A 21,403-nucleotide genomic window follows, 5' to 3' on the forward strand; every position below is an offset into this window, starting at 1 on the left:
AAAGCCATTCTGGTGTGTCTTTGATATAAAAAATTGTGTAATTGTCCCACTGAGAAAATAAACTATATCCTAGGGTTAGCTTTTCAGGCAGGTTTTTCCTCTAACTTTTCACCTGGGCTTTGCTACTTTATCCTGACCAACTCCCCAGTCCCTGCCAGTGGCAAGCATACCCATAACATGATGTTGCCACCACAATACTTGAAAATACAGAGGTTTTCACTTTGTGTTGTATTGAATTGGACCCAAGCCTGTAGTTTTAAATTTAGGCCATAGTCAATTTCGTTGCCGTGTTGTCTTGCATTATTACGAAACTGCCTTTTTTGAAACAGAATGAATGATTTAGAGTGGATTTTTTTTTTAAACAAGCTTTTCACATGTTCATACAGGTCAGTAATGTGGAATGAATGCAATGTTGTTGATCCCTTTGTATTTTCAAGTATTGTGGTGGCAGCATCATGTTATGGGTCAGATAAATGAAATATGAAAGGCGCAAAGCTCAGATAAAAAGTTAGAGGAAACCCAACCAAATTTACTGAGCTAAGTGAGCTTGTCCAATTTTGACACAAATTATGGATATTCAGTGCATTCGGAAAGAATTCAGACCCCTTGACTTTTTCCACATTTTGTTACATTACAGCCTTATTCTAAAATGAATTAAATAAATAAAAATCCTCATCAATCTACACACAATACCCCATAATGACAAAGTGAAAACAGTTTTTTTTAGAATCTTAGCAAATGTATTAAAAAGAAAAACAGAAGGACCTTATTTACATAAGTATTCAGACCCTTTGCTATGAGACTCGAAATTGAGCTCAGGTGCATCCTGTTTCCATTGATCATCCTTGAGATGTTTCTACAATTTGATGAGAGAGAGAGAGAGAGAGAGAGAGAGAGAGAGAGAGAGAGAGAGAGAGAGAGAGAGAGAGAGAGAGAGAGAGAGAGAGAGAGAGAGAGAGAGAGAGAGAGAGAGAGAGAGAGAGAGAGAGAGAGAGAGAGAGAGAGAGAGAGAGAGAGAGAGAGAGAGAGAGAGAGAGGTTAGTTAGTGTGTCTGTTGGGTTGATGGTGATGGTGGGGGATGGATGTCATATGTTTGTTTTTGATTCTCCCCATATTGGGCATTTTGTTTACTACAACTGCAATCATCCTGCTGCAGGCAAGTACATGGTAATGTTACTCTACCAAATATTCCACATCCTATTCAGAGAGAAAAACTAAAAATGATTTGCAAATGGTTGTGATTCTCAGTCAACCATCATGCATTACCATTCTCACCCATATGCATTACCATTCTCACCCATATCTATGAATGCTCACATTGTGGCTAGTGCACTAACCCACACCTAGCAGGAGTGGTAGACTCTGGCCAAGCCAGCAGTGTATAACGAGAGCTTACACAGACCGCTGGCATCTTGTGAAAGGTGGTGGATCAATGCCTAAGTCCCACTGTCTCCTAGCAAATGTATCGAACCGATCACAAATCTAACATACTCTAGCCCAGAGAGCTAGCACATTGCCAGTTTACATCCAGGCACTGAGCACCACAAGAGATGTTGCCCAGACTCTTTGGTAGTCATCCCCTTACTAATCTGGCACTCGTGTGCCCGGTTCCATTTCTGTCTTCAAGATGTTTGTGGTTGCAAAGAACTTGATGGGAAATATTTGCATGTCAATCCCTGTTGCACACTCATACACCGAAATAGAAGACATTGGCCGCATTCCAAATGGCACCTTATTCCCTATATAGTGCACTACTATTGAACAGCATCCATAGGGCTTAGGTGAAAAGTAGTACATTATGTAGGTAATAGGGTGTCATTTGGGACACAGTCAGTGAGGCTGTCTTAGCTTTCATCTCCTCAATGAGCCATGCATTTTGAATTATATTTCACTCTCTGGAAAGGCAGTGGTATGGCCAACATTTAAAGATGCCGATTGTATTTTATGCTCACACAATGGTTGGTTGAAAACACAGTCAGTGATATACTCAATAGGATCTACATCTGACTTTTGTCAACAAGCATGTTGTATTAACCAGTAGGATAATTAGAATACTTCAATCAACAGAACATCATCCTACCAACCACCCCTGCAATTCCAGGTTTCAATAAATCTTTAAACCAAAATCCTAACAAAATATAAAACATGATTATCACTCCTTACTGCTTTAAAGCCAATGTGTTCTTTTTGCATTTGGCAGGCAAGGGTACACTACATGGAAACAAGAATCCCACTGTCTGCAAAATGTCTTAAATGGTATTTATAATGTCCAAGTAACCGAAGTATGATCACTATACCATGGTTCTCAATCATATGAAATCACTGGACTTTGCTTAATCAAACAAAACTCAAAATCCCTCTTTGGGAACATATCTATGCTGTCCCTGGACACTGAAGCCAGTGCTCAGCTGTATAAATGAGTGTATTCTCTTCACAAGTGAAGCAGGTCATATATTCATTGTTCACTTTTCAAGAGTGTATCACAGCTGTTATGAATTTCCACAGAAAATATTTTTCCCCCTCTGAACAATGTTATTTTTTGCTTTGCTGGAAATCTTAACCTATGTCTATGTATGTTACTGATCCAACTGGAGAAAGAGAGACAAGCCACATTGAACCCTTTGCGTACATTTGGAATCAAGAGATTGTATATAGGCTTGTGGCGAGTCCCCCATAATGTTGAACTACCCCTACCCGAGGTACTGTATAACAAAGCACAACCATGTTTTTCCATATGTCTAAGGTCTCCCATATATGAAATGGATGGTTGTGTAAAAATATTTTACTGCAAAAGTGGTTAAATTGATAGATATTGTGACACACCCCCTTAACTCAAACAGTGCAGAATAATGCTTGGCTGGAGGGAGGGTGGGCCACATAAGCTCATGTAATATTGCAACCTCTGATATTGCTCAAATTTGGAATACAAGTAGTTACATACATACATAAACAAACAGCATTAGGATATCTTAATGTTGTCCTGCCTGAGTATAGTTACATGTTTTTTTAATGTTGTGGCTATTGTAATCGGCTCAAAGGAAAACAAGTGGGCTCCAACATCGAAATAACATTTTTGGGGGTCCAAGGTTCCTTAAACGATTATCACATATTATCTTTATATTTAGCCTAAAATCCAATATGGCATCAAAAATCCAATATGGCTGACATAACACTTGAGGTTAAATCACATGTAAATATCAATTATGCAGCATACCACCCTGCATCCAACTGCTGGCTTACCTCTGAAGCTAAGCAGGGTTGGTCCTGGTTGGTCCCTGTTCAGGAGACCAGATGCTGCTGGAAGTGGTGTTGGAGGGCCAGTAGGAGGCACTCTTTCCTCTGGTCTAAAAAAATATCCCAATGCCCCAGGGCAGTGATTGGGAACATTGCTCTGTGTAGGGTGCCATCTTTTGGATGGGATGTTAAATGGATGACCTGAGTCTCTGTGGTCACTAAAGATCCCATGCCACTTATCGTAAGAGTAGGGGTGTTAACCCCGGTGGCCTGGCTAAATTCCCCATCTGGCCCTCATGGCTACCTAATCATCCCCAGCTTCCAATTAGCTCATTCATCCCCCCACCTCTCCCCTGTAACTATTCCCCAGGTCGTTGATGTAAATGATAATGTGTTGTCAGTCAACTTACCTGGTAAAATAAGGGTAAAATAAATACATTTAATGAGGCATTTTTTTCAGAATTGTGTACAACACTCATGCCTATAAAGACTGTTAGTGTAAATCAATTTGATTCTGAATCCAATATGGCCAACATGATTTCACTCTAACACCTTCGCCTGCATATATTGTAAGTAGCCCTGGTTCATTTTGTGTTATTCTGTATTTTAAAGGGTTTCATAAGGCTCTTGGTATATCTAGGGTGTGGCACTGCCATGCCTCTGTTGTGTTTGAATTGCCCAAGCATCTAGTTTTTCAGTGTGTGTTCATGTTTTAATATCATTCACACACTTACAGCATATCAACAATGGGCAATTCCACAAAATATAATAACAAGGCTTAAACGACACAAGCACACAGTAGCGTAACCAAGTTACAGTGGAGAGTGACAGAACCTGTGAGGGTGACCTCAGGTTACTTAGAGAGGTTAGTTAGTGTAGCTAGGTCATAGACTATGACTAAGAAGCATTGGTTGTGAGGGACATAGCACAGCTCTAGACTCATATACATTTGAAGATGATCCCTGGGCAATGATGGACAGTTAAAGGGTTGCAGAGGAGGTGGAACTGATTAAGCATGGTGCACAAAGACCACTATCTCACAGTCAATCCCCAGTCACTGTAAACGATCACATACAGGAGGTTTTACCATCCCAAGGTTCCTCTTGTTTGCATATGTCCTTATAGGGATGTTGAGATTACTGCACAGTTTCCCAGACCAATGCATGAGTCACCCCACTCTCATTCTTCACATTCGAGTCCAGTTTAGGTGTCACATGGGCTGGCCAGCCATGGTTGGCAGCAAAATAGGTATGATGGCAATGCACACCAGCAATTTCCAGATTACATTTTGGCTGTTGAATAGCCTCCTGACATGTAGCAGTCCAGTTCCATGGTGTCTCTGTCTCTAATAACTGCCTGAGGGGAGGACTGATGGTGGAGTGGGCCTATCGAGGACAGTTCTGGGAGATTCAGGATGGCATTGACATTGAACAGGTACAATTCCTATGAATTCCTATCTCTATGGCATTTCTTGTCAATGAGTGTCAGGTTTTGTTGGTTGATTGTAGTGAACACCTGCTTTATGCGCTTGTCATGTGTGGTTTCATCCTCCCCATACACCATAATGTCATCAAGTCAACATATAAGGAAACTCCAGGGCAGACAGCCAGGATGGTGGACATGATTATCTGGAAGAAGCAATGTGTCAGCTCAACCCAAACAGGAAGATCGCACTGTGCATCCCAAATACTGTCAGCCAGTGGAAGGTCATTTTGGATTCAGGCAGACGTATTGGACTAGCAATGAATCAAAGCTCACTTCTAAATGATAAGGAGGTGACTTAAGAACCCAATCTTGGAGGTGCAAGTTATAGTACAGTGGGGGCAAGTTGGAGAGCTAGGGAGAGGGTGTCAGAGTCCAGGGTTGGATTCTCTTTGATCCTCAAAGAGGCTTGTGACTTGGAATGCTTGGTGTTGCCTTTTTACATATCCAGACAAAGGTGTTTGAGTGTGTATATGGTGGGCATATTGGATTCCTAACATAGTTGAAGTACACAAAAATTGTCTTGAGGACCGGTCATAATTGCAGTATACAAATCTAAAAACAATATCTAATTTAAAATGTTAACATATACGGGTGAATAAACCACCATTGTGGCAGCCATATTGGATTTTGGATGCCTTATTGGATTTGGAGTCAAATCTAGGGGGGGCTAACATAATTGCAATACTAGGGGCTGTATATATAAAATCCACAGAAGAACCTTTGCCCATTGAGAGTATCCTGACTGGTTGTATCACCGTCTGGTATGGCAATTGCACCGCCCGCAACCGGAAGGCCCTACAGAGCCCAGTGGATTACTGAGGACAAGCTCCCAGTCATCCAGGACGTACATGCCAGGCGGTGTCTGAGAAAGGCCAGAAAATTTGCCAAAGACTCCAGATTTTAGACATGGACTGTTCTCCATGCTCCTGTCTGGCAGGCGGTAATGGTGCATCAAGACTCCTAAACAGCTTCTATCCCCTGGCCATATGACTGTGAAATGGCTAACTACTACTGCTCTCCCTCTCCCACAGACTATCCACACTGACTCTATGCCCATCCACAGGTCTCTACCCACTCAGACACAACCTACGCTGCTGCTAATATGATTATTGTGTCACGGTTTACTAAGCCAGAACCCAGAAGCAGACCAGGACAAGGTAAGTGGTGTCAAAGGTGAGTGTTTATTTAACTGATCCACGGGTGATGTTGAATAATCCAGGGAACAGAGCGGGCGGCGTGGATGAGTTGTAGAGGGTGCAGGGGTTGGTCCAATGATGGCTCGGCAGCCGCCGACCATCAGGCAGAGGTTGGGTGAAGGTTCCGGACGAGTGACTGTAGGGAGAACAAAACGGAGGTAAGCATACGACAAGCAAACAAGGTGCAAAACAACAAAACTAATGCTCTAAGCTCTAGGACTGATCCGCTGATAAACATACTGTTCATGGCTAACGATCCGGCAGGGAATGGATGTCAGGTCAGAGCTTATGAAGGTGATGATCAGGGCCAGGTGTGCAGATTGCTGATGGAATGCAGGTGTGGAAATCAGGAGAGCTCCCGCCTAGCAACGTAGCCCGGCAACCAGGCAGGGAGCGTTCTAGAACCCTCGGGAAACTGGAGATCCCGAGCAGAAAAACTAATACACAGACCGGAACCGACTCAGACTGCCGGAATCGTTACAGTACCCCCCCTCCGACGAACGCCACCGGGCGGACTCCCCGGAGCGCCAGGGTGGAGGCGGTAGAAGTCACGAATGAGGTCAGCATCTAGGATCTGTCGCCGCGGAATCCAACTCCTCTCTTCAGGACCATACCCCTCCCAGTCCACGAGATACTGGAAACCCCGGCCCCGCCGTCTGGAATCCATGATGCGTCGCACCGTGTAGGCAGGACCACCTCCGATCATCCGAGGAGGAGGAGGAGGAGGCGGAGGAGGCAACAGAGGACTGAGGAAAACAGGCTTGAGGCAGGAGACATGAAAGGTGGGATGGACTCTGAGCGTCCCTCGGTAGTTTGAGTCGAACTGCCACCGGATTGATCACCTTCTCCACCACAAACGGACCAATGAACTTCGGTAACAACTTCCTAGACTCAGTCCGTAAAGGAAGATCCCGTGTGGCCAACCAGACCCCTATCTCCGATGGTATAGGTGGGAGCGGGGATCCGGCGACGATTCGCCTGGAGCTGATACCGGTCCGAAACTCTAAGGAGTGCCTTTCTGGCCCGATGCCAGGTCCGGTGGCAACGACGAATATGGGCCTGAACAGAGGGCACTGAGAGCTCCTTCTCCTGAGAAGGGAACAAGGGAGGTTGGTAGCCATACAGGCACTGGAAGGGAGACATCCCAGTGGCAGATGTAGGGAGAGTATTGTGGGCATACTCAACCCAAGGCAACTGAGAGACCCAGGAGGTGGGGTTGGAAGAGACAAGGCAGCGTAGCGTGGATTCCATCTTCTGGTTGGCTCTCTCCGCCTGACCATTAGATTGGGGGTGAAAACCAGATGTGAGACTGACTGTAGCTCCAATGGCCAAACAGAAGGACTTCCAGACAGCAGAGGTAAACTGAGGGCCACGGTCGGAAACGATATCACTGGGCAAACCGTGGACCCTGAAAACCTCCCTAACCAGGATCTCGGACGTCTCCGAGGCAGAGGGAAGCTTGGCAATTGGCACAAAGTGGGCGAACTTGCTGAATCTGTCCACGATAGTCAGAACGACCGTGTTCCCCTCAGAAGAGGGCAACCCAGTGACAAAGTCCAGGGCCAGATGCGACCATGGTCGCCGGGGAATAGGAAGGGGGGTGAAGTAGTCCAGAGCTGGGCCGATTGGTACTCTTATTCTGCGCACACACTGGACAGGCAGCAACAAAACCCCGAGTATCCTCGGCCATGGCAGGCCACCAAAAACGTCTGCGAAGAAACGCCATCGTCCGAGCCACGCCAGGGTGACAAGCCATCTTGCTGGCGTGGGACCATTTGAGGACAGCAGGACGGACCGACTCAGGCACAAACAACCGACCGGGTGGACCGTTACCGGGACCGGGCTGCGTCCGAAGGGCCGCCATCACCTCCTCCTCAATCTTCCACCTGACTGCTCCCACGACGCAGTTCCGGGGGAGAATTGTCTCGGTCTTGGACCCACTCTCTTCCGTCTTGGAGAACATCCGGGACAAGGCGTCCGCCTTGCCGTTCTTAGATCCAGGTCGGAACGTCAGGGAAAAATTGAATCGTCCGAAAAACAACGCCCACCTGGCCTGACGGGAGTTGAGACGTCTAGCCGATTGCACGTAAGCAAGATTCTTGTGGTCAGTCCAGACAATAAACGGTTGCTCCGCCCCCTCCAACCAGTGGCGCCACTCCTCCAAGGCAAGTTTCACCGCGAGAAGCTCCCGGTTACCCACATCGTAATTCCTCTCCGCAGGCGAAAGGCGACGAGAGTAGTAGGCGCAGGGATGGAGTTTACTGTCCGTGGAGCATCGCTGCGACAGGATGGCGCCAACTCCCACATCAGACGCGTCCACTTCAACGACGAACTGACGGGCCGTGTCCGGTTGAGAGAGAATCGGTGCGTTGGTGAATCGCCTCTTCAAATCCAGAAACGCTCGATCCGCCTCCGGATTCCACTTGAAGGTCCTGATACTGGAAGTCAAGGCAGTTAACGGAGCGGCCACACGGCTGTAATCCCGGATGAATCTGCGGTAGAAATTCGCAAACCCCAAAAATCTCTGGAGCTGCAATTCGTACCGGGCTGGGCCCATTCCAGAACCGCTCTAACCTTCTCCTGGTCCATCCTAATCTCTCCCCTGGAGATGATGTACCCGAGAAAGGATGTCGTGTGGGCGTGAAACTCGCACTTCTCAGCCTTCACGAACAGGCGATTCTCCAACAATCGCTGCAGAACCTGCCGGACATGCTGGACGTGGTCGGAAGGTTCCTTCGAGAAGATCAGAATGTCATCCAGGTAAACAAACACAAAGAGACCGATCATATCTCTCAGGACGTCGTTCACCATACTCTGGAATACCGCTGGAGCATTGGTCAGTCCAAACGGCATCACCTGATACTCAAGTGACCCATCGGTGTATTGAAACCCGTCAACCACTCGTCCCCCTCTCTGATCCGGACCATGTGATACGCATTGCGTAGGTCTAGTTTGGTGAACACCGTAGCACCCTGTAAGGAGTCGAAGGCAGAGCTCATCAAGGGCAGGGGATACTTGTTCTTGACCGTGATGTCATTCAACCCCCGATAATCAATACACGGTCGAAGAGAGCCATCCTTCTTACCCACAAAGAAGAATCCTGCCCCCAGGGGTGATGACGAGGGACGAACGAGACCAGCAGCTAGGGACTCCTTGATGTAGGTCTCCAAAGCCTCACGTTCAGGTCGGGAGATACTGTATAACCTTCCCTTGGGGTAGACAGCTCCAGGGAACAGGTTGATGGCACAATCATATGGTCGGTGGGGAGGGAGTGACAGAGCCTTCTGCTTACTGAACACTTCCCCCAAATCGTGATATGTCTCGGGAACCAGGGACAAATCTGGGGGTTTAGCCTCAATCACCTGACTGGGAACCGAATGGGGACAGGCAGTCTTGAGACAGTTAGCATGACAATCAAGGCTCCAACTTCGTTACCTTGCCCGTCACCCAATCGAACGTGGGATTGTGTTCCTTCAGCCAGGGGTATCCAAGGACCAGAGGAACATGGGAAGACGGCAGAATGAAGAATGAAATCATCTCAGAATGATTCCCCGACAACAGCATCTTAACCGGTTCAGTCCTCATCGTGATACGTGCCAGACTACTGCCGTTCAGAGTGGTCGCTTCAATGGCTTCCGGCAATTGCTCCTTGGAAAGCCCCAGCTGTTCCACCAACTCGGCATCAAGAAAACGTCCCATCGGCACCTGAATCGATAAAGCGTTAATCGCTAAGCTCTGATTCCTGTTCATAAGGGTAGCCGGGAAACGGGTCTGACAGAGGTATTGAGAGGTCGAAACTGGCTCGCTAAAAGTCCTCCCAACTTTAGCGAGCCGCGCAGTTTGACGACCGCCGGGAACAGGTGGCGAGGTAATGTCCCGAACCACCACAGTAGAGGCAACAGTTAGTCCTACGTCTGAGTTGGCGTTCCTCCTTGGTTAACCCGTGCCGCCCTACTTGCATTGGTTCAGAATCGGGAGACAGGACCTCTCCACTAATCCTGTGTGGTGGACGATGATCGACGTATTCTGGTCCAATCACCGACCCGACTGGAACCTGAGAAGCTGATCGATTGGACGGAACCCATTGCTTCTCCCTCCTTCGCTCTCGGACTCGATTATCCACCCGAATAGACAAGGCTACCAAGCTGTCCAGGTCACTAGGCTCCGGATAGGAGATCAACTCATCCTTGAGCTGCTCCGACAGACCCTGGTAAAAGGCCGCTTGCAGAGACTCCTCATTCCACCCACTCTCCACAGCCAACGTCTTGAACTCGATCACAAAGTCGGCCACGCTGCGAGTTCCTTGGCGAAGCGAAAACAGGCGCCTAGCTGCGTCCCTCCCTCGGACGGAATGGTCGAAGAGCTTCCTCATCTCGGCCGTGAACCCCTGGTATGAAGCCATGCAGGGGTCCTGTCGTTCCCAAACGGCTGAAGCCCACTCCAGCGCTCGACCACGCAGCAACTCAATCACAAAGGCTATCCTAGCCTTGTCTGTGGCATAAGAGTAGGGCTGTAGATCGAACACTAACCCACACTGCATAAGGAAAGAACGGCATCTTCCCAGCTCCCCCTCATATTTATCCGGCGTCGGAACCTTGGGCTCACGGAAGGACACAGCTCCAGAAGCGGCAGGCGAGATGGGTGAAACCGGTAGTGGATCCTCCACCGGAAACTTGCGCTGGTTCTGGACCTCCGTCAGACCGGTAGAAAGGTTCCGAACTGCCAACGCGATCTCCTGTAGCTCCGTGCTATGATGGCCCAACATCTTCTCCTGATGGGAAATGGCCTGGCGAACAGAGTCCAGGTCCGCTGGGTTCATACTGGCCGGATCGTTCTGTCACGGTTTACTAAGCCAGAACCCAGAAGCAGACCAGGACAAGGTAAGTGGTGTCAAAGGTGAGTGTTTATTTAACTGATCCACGGGTGATGTTGAATAATCCAGGGAACAGAGCGGGCGGCGTGGATGAGTTGTAGAGGGTGCAGGGGTTGGTCCAATGATGGCTCGGCAGCCGCCGACCATCAGGCAGAGGTTGGGTGAAGGTTCCGGACGAGTGACTGTAGGGAGAACAAAACGGAGGTAAGCATACGACAAGCAAACAAGGTGCAAAACAACAAAACTAATGCTCTAAGCTCTAGGACTGATCCGCTGATAAACATACTGTTCATGGCTAACGATCCGGCAGGGAATGGATGTCAGGTCAGAGCTTATGAAGGTGATGATCAGGGCCAGGTGTGCAGATTGCTGATGGAATGCAGGTGTGGAAATCAGGAGAGCTCCCGCCTAGCAACGTAGCCCGGCAACCAGGCAGGGAGCGTTCTAGAACCCTCGGGAAACTGGAGATCCCGAGCAGAAAAACTAATACACAGACCGGAACCGACTCAGACTGCCGGAATCGTTACATATTGATTAGATGTATTATTCCATTATGCTGCTGTCCATTGATTATTGATTGCCATTACCATTATTATATATCCTGATACTGGTCACTAGTACTTCTGTTTACATGTACAGTGCCTTCAGAAAGTATTCATATGCCTTGACTTATTAAAAAAAAATTGTGTTACAGTTACAGCCTAAATTCAAAATGGTTTAAATAGATGTTTCTCACCCATCTACACACAATACCCGATAATGACAAAATGAAAACTTGTTTGAGTTAAGGGTGTGTGTCACAATATCTATCAATTTAACCACTTTTGCAGTAAAAAAAATTATACAACCATCCATTTCATATATGGGAGACCTTAGAGATATGGAAAAACATGGTTGTGCTTTGTTATACCTCGGGCAGGGGTATGTCAAAAACTAAAGGCCTTTTTGAGTATTGGCCACTAGCTTACTTGGTTACATTTGAATTCTATGATATGGTAAATAAAAAAAGGTATGGTAAAATAAAAAAAGGTATGATATGGTTTGAAAAAAGACCTGTAATCTAACAAAACAATTATAATCAGGGAATAAGTCCATTGACAAATCCTCTTGGGTTGCAATTGCATTGACAGGTGTTTGGCAAACAATAAAGACAATCATCAAAGCAACATTTGATGTTGTTAGCATGTAGTACAATTAATTGAAATGTATTTAAAATACTCAAACTGGTTTTCTCTGTTTTACAGAGATGAATGAACATTTTAAGTCTGTTATAACGTAAATGAAAAAAATATTGAGGAGACAAAACAATATGGCTTGTTGAAGTCAGTGAAATGTGGAACAGATAGCTTGACTACTCTGCTGTTATGGATGTTTTCATAACTTTGATTGTGTTGTGTCTGGAGTTCTCTATGTTTTGTTTGTGTTGTGCCATCTTGTGATGTCTGTCCTTTAAGGGATTGCCTGGTCTCCCTACACTGGCTGCTTTGCAGAGCAATCAAATCCTGACTGTCAAGGTTTGTTGGTGTGGCCTAGCTGCTCAGTCTGACCCCTGGACGGCACACACTGAAGATGAATGCATCACTGTCGGGCCCTTACTGCTGGCCCCGATGACAGACCAGGGCCAGGCACAGTAGTATCTAATTAATCAGGGACAATTAATTATCATTGTCCCCTCAGTGCCACCAACAGTCTTTTACCTGCGGGGTTTCCTTTCTATGCAAGATGCCAGTGCCCCATTGAAAGCAAAATGTAGCTTTTTATAACCCAATGTGGAGTTGATTACGACTAGAATTGTCATTTTTCTAACCAAGACATGGTCAGGCTAATGTCCAATGATGCTGAATGAATGGAAGGAACTCAGCAACATGAAATGATAAACAAAAGTGGCTAAATGTTTTTAAATCCCATACCCATGGTTCAGCGCAAATCTCTCAATCCGAGGTATAATTTTCAATGGGCTATTAAGTGCTAAATATACAGGTAACAGACAAAATAAAGGAAACACTTGAGTAAATGAGGGATACAAAGTATATTGAAAGCAGGTGCTTCCACACAGGTGTGGTTCCTGAGTTAATTAAGCAATTAACATCCCATCATGCTTAGGGTAATGTATAAAAAATTCCCAGTTGACTACCATGGCTAGAAGAAGAGGTCTCAGAGGAGCATAGGGGGTTTAAAGGGTGTGCGTGTCTCAGTCACCAGATCTCAACCCAATTGAACACGTATTGGAAATTCTATTGCTGAGTTTTCAACCACCATCAACAAAACACCAAATTATTGAATTTCTCAAGGAAGAATGGTGATGCATTCCTCCACACACTTGTAGAATCTATGCCAGGGCGCATTGAAGCTGTTCTGATGGCCCGTGGTGCCACAAAGCCCTATAAATACACTTTATGTTGGTGTTTCCTTTATTTTGGCAGTCACCTGTATGCGCTTGTGATAACATTTTGGAGTATGATTTCCATATTTCAATCACACAAATTCAACTCCAACATACATGATTTCTCTTTCCAGTAATAGATCATTCTAGATTATACCAATGGACACCGCCAGATATACATGCCCACCTTAAAAAACACTTCAGAAGGTCAACCATGCAGCTCTCTATATGTGCAACTCCAGGGGTCTGACTTGGCACTAAGCACTACTTTGATGATGACAGCACCTCCACAGAGGAGGAGTCCCCATTTTTCCTGCGTCTGCGAGCCTAGTGTGGCATCCCAGCACCCCTGAGGTGGTAATTATGGGCTCTGGCTCCAAAATGAAGTCCACATTTCCAAAGCCACTGTGGTGGAAAAGTGTGGATTTCTCCCAATCCGTGGAGGTGCTTAGTTGGGTATCGTGACGCAACTTCTAATTAAATCAATTTTTTCCCCTTTGCCTCCTTCCTCCTCTTCTTCTGGGACCTCATCCTCCTCCAACCTCTCTCACCTCTGACCTTCGACCTCTTGACCTCACACACCTGCTCGCTCAGATGGTCTTCCCTAAGATCAATCATGGCTTTCTTTCCGCTGACCAGCAGCTCATAAAGCGGCGGCTTATTAAGGTAGTGGCTGTCCTTGTTCGTCTTTCTCTTTCCTTCGAAGGGGCCTCTCACCTGACAACTTCTCCCTTTTCATTCCTCAGCTTGCATGCCAGACAGCCTTTAGACAGACCTATCAGAAGAACTCTGCTTCCCATTCTGTCATTTTAGAGGAATGTCTAGAAGCATACTGTACATTTAGTTTAGAGGTGGAATGAATGATCTTCATACATTGTCAATTGTAACTAAAGAATACATTTGCAGAATGTTTTATATTCATCTTAATCAAAACCTGACACTTTCTATTGGTGTTTGTCAAAGCTTAGTGTAGACAGATTTGTCTAAATTATTAAGCCATTACTGGTCATTAAAGGCGCAGTGCAGTCAAAAATGTGATTTTCCTGTGTTTTATATACAGTACCAGTCAAAAGTTTGGACACACCTACTCATTCCAGGGTTTTTCTTTATTTTTACTATGTTCTACATTGTAGAATAATAGTGAAGACATCAAAACTATGAAATCATGTAGTAACCAAAAAAGTGTTAAACAAATAAAAATATATTTTATATTTGAGGTTCTTCAAAGTAGCCACCCTTTGCCTTGATGACAGCTTTGCACACTCTTGGCATTCTCTCAACCAGCTTCATGTAGTCACCTGGAATGCTTTTCCAACAGTCTTGAAGGAGTTTCCACATATGCGGAGCACTTGTTGACTGCTTTTCCTTCACTCTGCGGTCCAACGCATCCCAAACCATCTCAATTGGTTTGAGGTCGGGTGATTGTGGATGCCAGGTCATCTTATGCAGCACTCCATCACTCTCCTTCTTGGTCAAATAGCCCTTACACAGCCTGGAGGTGTGTTTTGGGTCATTGTCCTGTTGAAAAACAGTCCCACTAAGCGCAAACCAGATGGGATGGCGTATCGATGCAGAATGCTGTGGTAGCCATGCTGGTTAAGTGTGCCTTGAATTCTAAATAAATCACTGACAGTGTCACTAGCAAAGCCCCCACACACCATCACACCTCCTCCTCCGTGCTTCACGGTGGAAACCACACATGCGGAGATCATCCGTTCACCTACTCTGCATCTCACAAAGACACGGCGGTTGGAACCATCAATCTCAAATTTGGATTCATCAGACCAAAGGACAGATTTCCACCGGTCTAATGTCCATTGCTCGTGTTTCTTGGCCCAAGCAAGTCTCTTCTTCTTATTGGCGTCCTTTAGTAGTGGTTTCTTTGCAGCAATTCGACCATGAAGGCCTGATTCACGCAGTCTCCTCTGAACAGTTGATGTTGAGATGTGTCTGTTCCTTGAACTTTGTGAAGTATTTATTTGGGCTGCAATCTGAGGTGCAGTTAATTGCCGATTTCTGAGGCTGGTACCTCTAATAAACGTATCCTCTGCAGCAGAGGTAACTCCTTTGTCTTCCTTTGCTGTGGCGGTCCTCATGAGAGCCAGTTTCATCATAGCGCTTGATGGTTTTTGCGACTGCACTTGAAGAAACTTTAAAGGTTCTTGAAATGTTCTGGATTGACTGACCTTAATGTCTTAAAGTAATGATGGACTGTTTCTCTTTGCTTATTTGAGCTGTTCTTGCCATAATATGGACTTGGTCTTTTGCCAAATAGGGCTATCTTCTGTATATTAACCCTAGCTTGTCACAACACAACTGATTGGCTCAAACACATTAAGAAGGAAAGAAATTCCACAAATTAACTTTTAACAAGGCACACCCGTTAATTGAAATGCATTCCAGGTGACTACCTCATGAAGCTGGATGAGAGAATGCCAAGAGTGTGCAAAGCTGTCATCAAGGCAAATAGTGGCTACTTTGAAGAATCTCAAATATAAAGTATATTTTGATTTGTTTAACACTTTTTTGGTTACTACATAATTCCATATGTGTTATTTCATAGTTTTGATGTCTTCACTATTATTCTACAATGTAAAAAATTGTAAAAATGAGTAGGTGTGTCCAAACTTTTGACAGGTACTGTATTTTTTTCACATTATGAGGTTGGAATAATACTGTAAAATTGTGAACATGATGATAATGCCCTTTTAGTGTAAGAGCTGTTTGAAAAGACTGCATGAAGTTTCAGCCTGTTTTGGTGTTATGGAGTTTGGGCCTGCCTAGTGACATCATCAGGTGATAAATTAGTTAATCGAACATCAAGAAAGAGACCCAAACCTCTCTGCCAATAAAAGCTAGTATTCAGTTTTCCCCTCCTCACTCAGACCACTCCTAGACAGTCCTAGCAAAATTGTTGCTTGAGAAATTGCTCTTTGCGAAGAAGCTACTTTTGTTTATTTTTGATCATTTTAATGTATAACAATCACAGTAAGGTACTTCATTGTTGCCCAGAAATGATTTGATAGTTAGATAAAAATGGCTGCATTGGACCTTTAAGCATAATTAAACTGGAAAGATCCAATTGGGAATACTCCAAGTAGAAATTATTTTACACAATATATCAGATATAGACCAGTTAGATATTGTTAGTAAATAACGTCATGTCTAAAATCCTACTCCAGTGTTATTGACTTAACATCTGAAACACTAAAGTAAGAGTTGCAAACTTCCCTCCATGTTCCCTATGGAGGTTTTCCACACCAAACCAATGACTAATTTCACTATTATTTCTAATGGTTGCTCTACTGATACCTTCATTATTTATCTAAAAGGCTGAAGCCATTTTAATGCAATGATCTGACTTCTTATGTTGCTCTACAGGGAGATCAGGGTTCAGCAGGTCCACCAGGGCCTCCTGGGCCCCCAGGTCCCCCTGGCCCCAGAGGGCCACCAGGGGACACAGGCAAGGATGGGCCCCGGGGAGTGCCAGGTCTGCCGGTGAGTACAGTATTGCTGTATGTTGATATGGGTGCAGTACAGTCCATCTCTGTCATTGTCCGGTGAAATGGCACAAAGGGGAAACCCCTTTAATGAATGCAACACAAACGACACTGCTTCCGATCGCCTTTATGCTGTATCTATTCATCTATTCATGCATCTGCCTCTCTATACAGATGTTTAACTCATTTGCTTTCCATTTAATATAACTTCTTCCATGTGTTCACGCCTGTTAATGGCATTGTGCTAATTTATGTGCATTCTGCCTGTGAAGAAAAATAGAAAGCCTGTCAATTATGTACTGTCATAAAACCTTCACAGGGTACCAACTGATCTTTGTTCTTTCGGCACAACAGCGGGAGCGCAAACTATTAAGTGTTGTTTATCTGTTTTGCTCCAAGTTAGATCATTATTGTTTGCAACCCTTCCAGTTGCTCATTTCAGAAATTGAAGCGGGGTTGTTATGCTTGTTCCATTTTTCCAACAGATTAAACTTTTCTTGCTGCAGTTCTCACTTGCTATTTAAATCGCTGCTCGTATGAATCACTCAGGGAGGGTGTCAGACGTTGTCATAAGAATTTGAGACACAAAGTGAAAAGCGAACAATACAACAATTTCTCTGGTTGGCTTCAGCAGGGTAGTTTGGAAATGTGCAAATTACTTTGGAAAGCCTGTCTTACTCAGACAATTGCTGTAACATATCGGGCTGTATTTTAACAAACCTTACGCAAACGTAAATCTTAGCACACTCATGTGACTCTGTTGCATTGTGGGTGTGTCAGAAATATTTATGATATTTTGACAGCGGAATTATGGGTGCAACACCAGGCATCAGGGCCGGCATTATGGGTGGGCCTTAGGGGGTCTGGCCTGTCCTACCATACCTCCTTGCCTTCAGGTCCCGCTTTAAATGACGTTCAGCTTATAAAAGCTTCATAAAGCCTTCATTATCTAGAAGATTCCCTGTTTTAGGTCAGTTAGGATCACCACTTTATTTTAAGAATGTGAAATGTCAGAATAATTGTAGAAATAATTATTTATTTCAGCTTTTTATTTCTTTCATCACATTCCCAGTGGGTCAGAAGTTTACATACACTCAATTAGTATTTGGTAGCATTGCCTTTAAATTGTTTAACTTGGGTCAAACGTTTCTGGTAGCCTTCCACAAGCTTCCCACAATAAATTGGGTGAATTTTGGCCCATTCCTCTTGACAGAGCTGGTGTAACTGAGTCAGGTTTGTAGGCCTCCTTGCTCGCACCCGCTTTTTCAGTTCTGCCCACAAATTTTCAATAGGATTGAGGTCAGGGCTTTGTGATGGCCATTCCAATACCTTGACTTTGTTGTCCTTAAACCATTTTGCCACAACTTTGGAAGTACAGTGGGGGAAAAAAGTATTTAGTCAGCCACCAATTGTGCAAGTTCTCCCACTTAAAAAGAAGAGAGAGGCCTGTAATTTTCATTATAGGTACATGTCAACTATGACAGACAAATTGAGAAAAAAAAATCCAGAAAATCACATTGTAGGATTTTTAATGAATTTATTTGCAAATTATGGTGGAAAATAAGTATTTGGTCACCTACAAACAAGAAAGATTTCTGGCTCTCACAGACCTGTCCTCCACTCGTTACCTGTATTAATGGCACCTGTTTGAACTTGTTATCAGTATAAAAGACACCTGTCCAAAACCTCAAACAGTCACACTCCAAACTCCACTATGGCCAAGACCAAAGAGCTGTCAAAGGACACCAGAAACAAAATTGTAGACCTGCACCAGGCTGGGAAGACTGAATCTGCAATAGGTAAGCAGCTTGGTTTGAAGAAATCAACTGTGGGAGCAATTATTAGGAAATGGAAGACATACAAGACCACTGACAATCTCCCTCGATCTGGGGCTCCACGCAAGATCTCACCCCGTGGGGTCAAAATGATCACAAGAATGGTGAGCAAAAATCCCAGAACCACACGGGGGGACCTAGTGAATGACCTGCAGAGAGCTGGGACCAAAGTAACAAAGCCTACCATCAGTAACACACTACGCCGCCAGGGACTCAAATCCTGCAGTGCCAGATGTGTCCCCCTGCTTAAGCCAGTACATGTCCAGGCCCGTCTGAAGTTTGCTAGAGTGCGTTTGGATGATCCAGAAGAGGATTGGGAGAATGTCATATGGTCAGATGAAACCAAAATATATTTTTTTGTTAAAAACTCAGCTCGTCGTGTTTGGAGGACAAAGAATGCTGAGTTGCATCCAAAGAACACCATACCTACTGTGAAGCATGGGGGTGGAAACATCATGCTTTGGGGCTGTTTTTCTGCAAAGGGACCAGGACGACTGATCCGTATAAAGGAAATAATGAATGGGGCCATGTATCGTGAGATTTTGAGTGAAAACCTCCTTTCATCAGCAAGGGCATTGAAGATGAAACGTTGCTGGGTCTTTCAGCATGACAATGATCCCAAACACACTGCCCGGGCAACGAAGGAGTGGCTTCGTAAGAAGCATTTCAAGGTCATGGAGTGGCCTAGCCAGTCTCCAGATCTCAACCCCATAGAAAATCTTTGGAGGGAGTTGAAAGTCTGTGTTGCCCAGCGACAGCCCCAAAACTTCACTGCTCTAGAGGAGATCTGCATGGAGGAATGGGCCAAAATACCAGCAACAGTGTTTGAAAACCTTGTGAAGACTTACAGAAAACGTTTGACCTGTGTCATTGCCAATAAAGGGTATATAACAAAGTATTGAGAAACTTTAGTTATTGACCAAATACTTATTTTCCACCATAATTTGCAAATAAATTCATTAAAAATCCTACAATGTGATCTTCTGGAGATTTTTTTTTCTCATTTTGTCTGTCATAGTTGACGTGTACCTATGATGAAAATTACAGCCCTCTCTCATCTTTTTAAGTGGGAGAACTTGCACAATTGGTGGCTGACTAAATACTTTTTTTCCCCACTGTAAGCTGGAAGTAGAGGCCTAAGCATTGTTGTTCACTAATTTACCCCAAGTAGGGAAAGGATGGCGGGGTTGAAAAGTAATAAAGGGGAGTATATATATAAAAAACATGGGGGATTGGAAATGTCGCAGACAATTACATTGATGGAAGTTACAATCTATCTGCAATATTAAGCTGATCTACCCCAACCAAAATTTAAAAAAAATATAAACATTAAAATAAAAAAGATGTCAGCTCGTGGAGTTGCAATGATCATGAGAACGGTGAGGAATCAGCCCAGAACTACACGGGAGGATATTGTCAATGATCTCAAGGCAGCTGGGAACATAGTCACTAAGAAAACAATTGGTAACACACTACGCCGTGAAGGACTGAAATCCTGCAGCGCCCGCAAGGTCCCCCTGCTCAAGAAAGCACATATACAGGGCCGTCTGAAATTTGCCAATGAACATCTGAATGATTCAGAGGAGAACTGGGTGAAAGTGTTGTGGTCAGATGAGACCAAAATGGAGCTCTTTGGCATCAACTCAACTCGCCGTGTTTGGAGGAGGAGGAATGCTGCCTATGACCCCAAGAACACCATCCCCACTGTCAAACATGGAGGTGGAAACATTATGCTTTGGGGTGTTTTTCTGCTAAGGGGACAGGACAACTTCACCGCATCAAAGGGAGGATGGACGGGGCCATGTACCGTTAAATCTTGGGTGAGAACCTCCTTCCCTCAGCCAGGCCATTGAAAATGGGTCGTAAATGGGTATTCCAGTTGACAATGATCCAAAACACACGGCCAAGGCAACAAAGGAGTGGCTCAAGAAGAAGCACATTAAGGTCCTGGAGTGGCCTAACCAGTCTCTAGACCTTAATCCCATAGAAAATCTGTGGAGGAAGCTGAAGGTTCGAGTTGCCAAACGTCAGCCTCGAAACCTTAATGACTTGGAGAAGATCTGCAAAGAGGAGTGGAACAAAATCCCTCCTGAGATGTGTGCAAACCTGGTGGCCAACTACAAGAAACGTCTGACCTCTGTGATTGCCAACAAGGGTTTTGCCACCAAGTACTAAGTCATGTTTTGCAGAGGGGTCAAATACTTATTTCCCTCATTAAAATGCAAATCAATTTATAACATTTTTGACACGCATTTTCTGGATTTTTTTGTTGTTATTCTGTCTCTCACTGTTCATATAAACCTACCATAAACATTATAGACTGATCATTTCTTTGTCAGTGGGCAAACGTACAAAATCAGCAGGGGATCAAATACTTTTTTCCCTCACTGTATGTGTGGTCATAGGCAGACGTTGCAATTGAAGGATTAATTGTATTCATAGGCCTATTCTACAATGATATTCAATAGGCTACATCTGTTGGTACAAACTTTGATTGAGAAATTATGACTTCATTTAAATATAAATGTTGTGCTCCCTCACGTAAACAAAAATTGCACTACACCACTAGAATTGAAGGAAAGTTGGTGCACAGTGCACAGTGATTTGTTTGACAATCAGATGAAAATGTCATGACTGGTTGTGTTTATGCCACATTAAAAAGAAAAAAAAATTACAGTTAAATTATGTCTTTACTATAAAACCCATAAAAAATGTTTTCTGTCCCGTGAAAAAAACATGCCCCCCTATGGAAATCAAATGACCGTCCATCTGATTCGTTCTGGTGCTGGCCCTGCCTGGCATTAGCATAAAGAGGCAGGCATTCTAGGAATTAATACATTGTCGGTGTGAAGAGGGCTTGACCACTCACTGGCAAAATAAAAACCTGCTCCGAAGAT

At 44.6% G+C, this 21,403-nt stretch overlaps 1 protein-coding gene across 8 annotated transcripts in view; it reads left to right on the forward strand.

The window, feature by feature from the left end:
• The window catches only part of LOC121571232 (collagen alpha-1(XXV) chain-like), a 516,412-nt gene that overhangs the window by 339,722 nt on the left and 155,287 nt on the right, over positions 1-21,403 (forward strand). For 7 of the 8 annotated variants that reach the window (XM_041882570.1, XM_041882569.1, XM_041882567.1 and 4 more), the window contains exons 7-8: positions 13,766-13,837; positions 16,553-16,669. In XM_041882570.1, the coding sequence (XP_041738504.1) occupies positions 13,766-13,837; positions 16,553-16,669 (189 nt within the window). The remainder of the gene's footprint in view (positions 1-13,765; positions 13,838-16,552; positions 16,670-21,403) is intronic. The other variant, XM_041882572.1, reaches the window with a different exon arrangement.

This window comes from Coregonus clupeaformis, chromosome 8 (assembly GCF_020615455.1).
Source record: "Coregonus clupeaformis isolate EN_2021a chromosome 8, ASM2061545v1, whole genome shotgun sequence".
NCBI lineage: Eukaryota > Metazoa > Chordata > Actinopteri > Salmoniformes > Salmonidae > Coregonus > Coregonus clupeaformis.